Source organism: Loxodonta africana, chromosome X, assembly GCF_030014295.1.
Source record: "Loxodonta africana isolate mLoxAfr1 chromosome X, mLoxAfr1.hap2, whole genome shotgun sequence".
Lineage (NCBI taxonomy): Eukaryota > Metazoa > Chordata > Mammalia > Proboscidea > Elephantidae > Loxodonta > Loxodonta africana.
This window is the reverse complement of record NC_087369.1, coordinates 151,248,198-151,250,218: the sequence shown is the minus strand read 5'-3', so window position 1 is coordinate 151,250,218 and position 2,021 is coordinate 151,248,198. Positions and strand designations below refer to the sequence as shown.

Genomic DNA, 2,021 nt, shown 5'->3' with positions numbered 1-2,021 from the left:
AAAGAATAATCTGAGTGTCTGCTGGAACTAGGTTTCCGGTGTCGCTACTCTGACCCAGCTGTGAGTCTGGTGCTTAGTGCCTCCCCTTAGCAAAGGGAAGTGTGTTTTTGTCATCCTCCAAATAGCAGCTCAGCTGATCAGAGAAGCCAGTTCTCTGGGACCAGCCTACAGCTGTACTGCTTCCCTTGGATCTAAGGGTAGGCCTCTGATTTAGGTTCACAGGTTTTTGAAAGCCTCTTGTAGGTAGGTATGGTTTTCTGCTTTGTATCTCATCCAGCAGGGTATGCTGGTGGGTCAGAGCCCCGCCCCTTTAAGGTCCCTCTGATGCTCACTGGGGACAATTGTTGCCTGGTTACATTGTTACATAGTGACAACCATCCTTGAAAAGGCCGCAGTAGGCCCTGGGCCATGTGAAAGGAGGACAGATTCATGGGCTGAGGATGGGGTTTTCCTGAGGATTGCTAGATCTACCTAGAGAACAACTTGAGAACTGTGGAATCCTCTGGCTTTTGAGTTTCCAGAAGTGGGTCTTGTGTGACAAAGTGGCCCAAGTGTTCTGTCTTTATTTTGGTGAAGCTCAGAAGAAGCTGCTGTAGTTATGTTTAATCGACACCTATTAGACACTCCAGCCGTAATTTTTGACAATGGATCTGGGCTGTGCAAAGCAGGCTTGTCTGGAGAGACTGGACCCCGTCATGTCATCAACTCTGTTGTGGGGTATCCAAAATTGGACTTGTGTTCAGCTGGATCCACTCAGAAGACGTACTATGTGGGGGAAGATGCCCTGTCCAAGTATGATGCCCTACATCTGCACTACCCCATTGAGCGTGGCCTCATCAGTGGCTGGGATGACATGGAGAAGCTCTGGCAGCACCTTTTTGAGTGCAAGCTGGGTGTGAAACCCAGTGCCCACCCCGTGCTTATGACTGAGCCCTCCTGGAACCCAAGGGAGATTCGTGAGAAAATGGCAGAGGTAATGTTTGAGACCTTCAACGCTCCTGCCTTCTATCTGTGTAACCAAGCAGTTTTATCCCTCTATGCCTCTGCCTGCGTCACAGGCCTGGTGGTGGACAGTGGGGATGGGGTCACTTGCACTGTCCCTGTCTTTGAAGGATACTCCCTGCCTCATGCTGTCACCAAGCTATACGTGGCAGGAAGGGACCTCACAGAGCATCTCACCCAGCTCCTTCTGGCCAGTGGGCGTGTCTGCCCCTGCATACTTAACAAGGGCTTGGTTGGTGACATCAAAGAGAAGCTGTGCTACGTGGCTTTTGATATAGAGAAGGAGCTAAGCAAGAGGCCGGAGGAAGTTTTGAAGGAATACAGATTGCCAGATGGGACTGTGTTCTGTATCGGGGAACAGCTGTACCGGGTGCCCGAGGTCCTCTTTGCGCCTGACCAGCTGGGCATCCATAGCCCTGGGCTTTCGAAAATGGTTACCAGCAGTATCATGAATTGCGACATCGACATTCAGATGGCCCTTTTTGCAGAAATTGTGCTGGCCGGGGGCACCACTTTATTCCCTGGCCTTGAGGAACGCCTTTTGAAGGAGCTGGAACTGTTAGCTTCCAAAGGGACCCCCATCAAGGTCACGGCTTCTCCTGATAGGTGTTTTTCTGCGTGGATGGGTGCATCCGTTGTCACTTCTCTAAGCACTTTCAGGCAAAAGTGGGTCACCTCTGCCGATTTCATGGAGTATGGGCCATCAGTGGTCCAGAGAAGATGCTTTTAGAGGACCGTGAGCACAACACGGGACAGCTGGAGGCCTTGGAGCACAAGGGCACCAAGGGCAAATGTAGTCATCCCTCAGCATGATCTTCAATAAAGTGTGTCGCCTTTTCTGGCAGTAGTTCATTCTGGATGGCACCAGAGTAATTTCTTACCCTGGTAGTGAATTTTAAGTGCTTCTCTTCCACCTGTCCCCTCCCATGCACCTCAGAAGTAGTCTTCTCCTGAGAAATTCTTGTGAGTTGAGCCTGTCACCTGCAGTTTATAGTCAGAGAAGCTGCCTGGGCCTCATG

At 50.8% G+C, this 2,021-nt stretch overlaps 1 protein-coding gene across 1 annotated transcript; it reads left to right on the top strand.

The window, feature by feature from the left end:
• Nucleotides 1-440: 440 nt before the first annotated feature.
• Nucleotides 441-1,779, top strand: LOC100656029 (actin-related protein T1-like). The gene has a single exon (XM_003414753.3). The coding sequence runs from the start codon at nt 599-601 to the stop codon at nt 1,730-1,732; it is 1,134 nt and encodes a 377-aa protein (XP_003414801.1). The 5' UTR covers nt 441-598; the 3' UTR covers nt 1,733-1,779.
• The last annotated feature ends 242 nt before the right edge of the window (nt 1,780-2,021 follow it).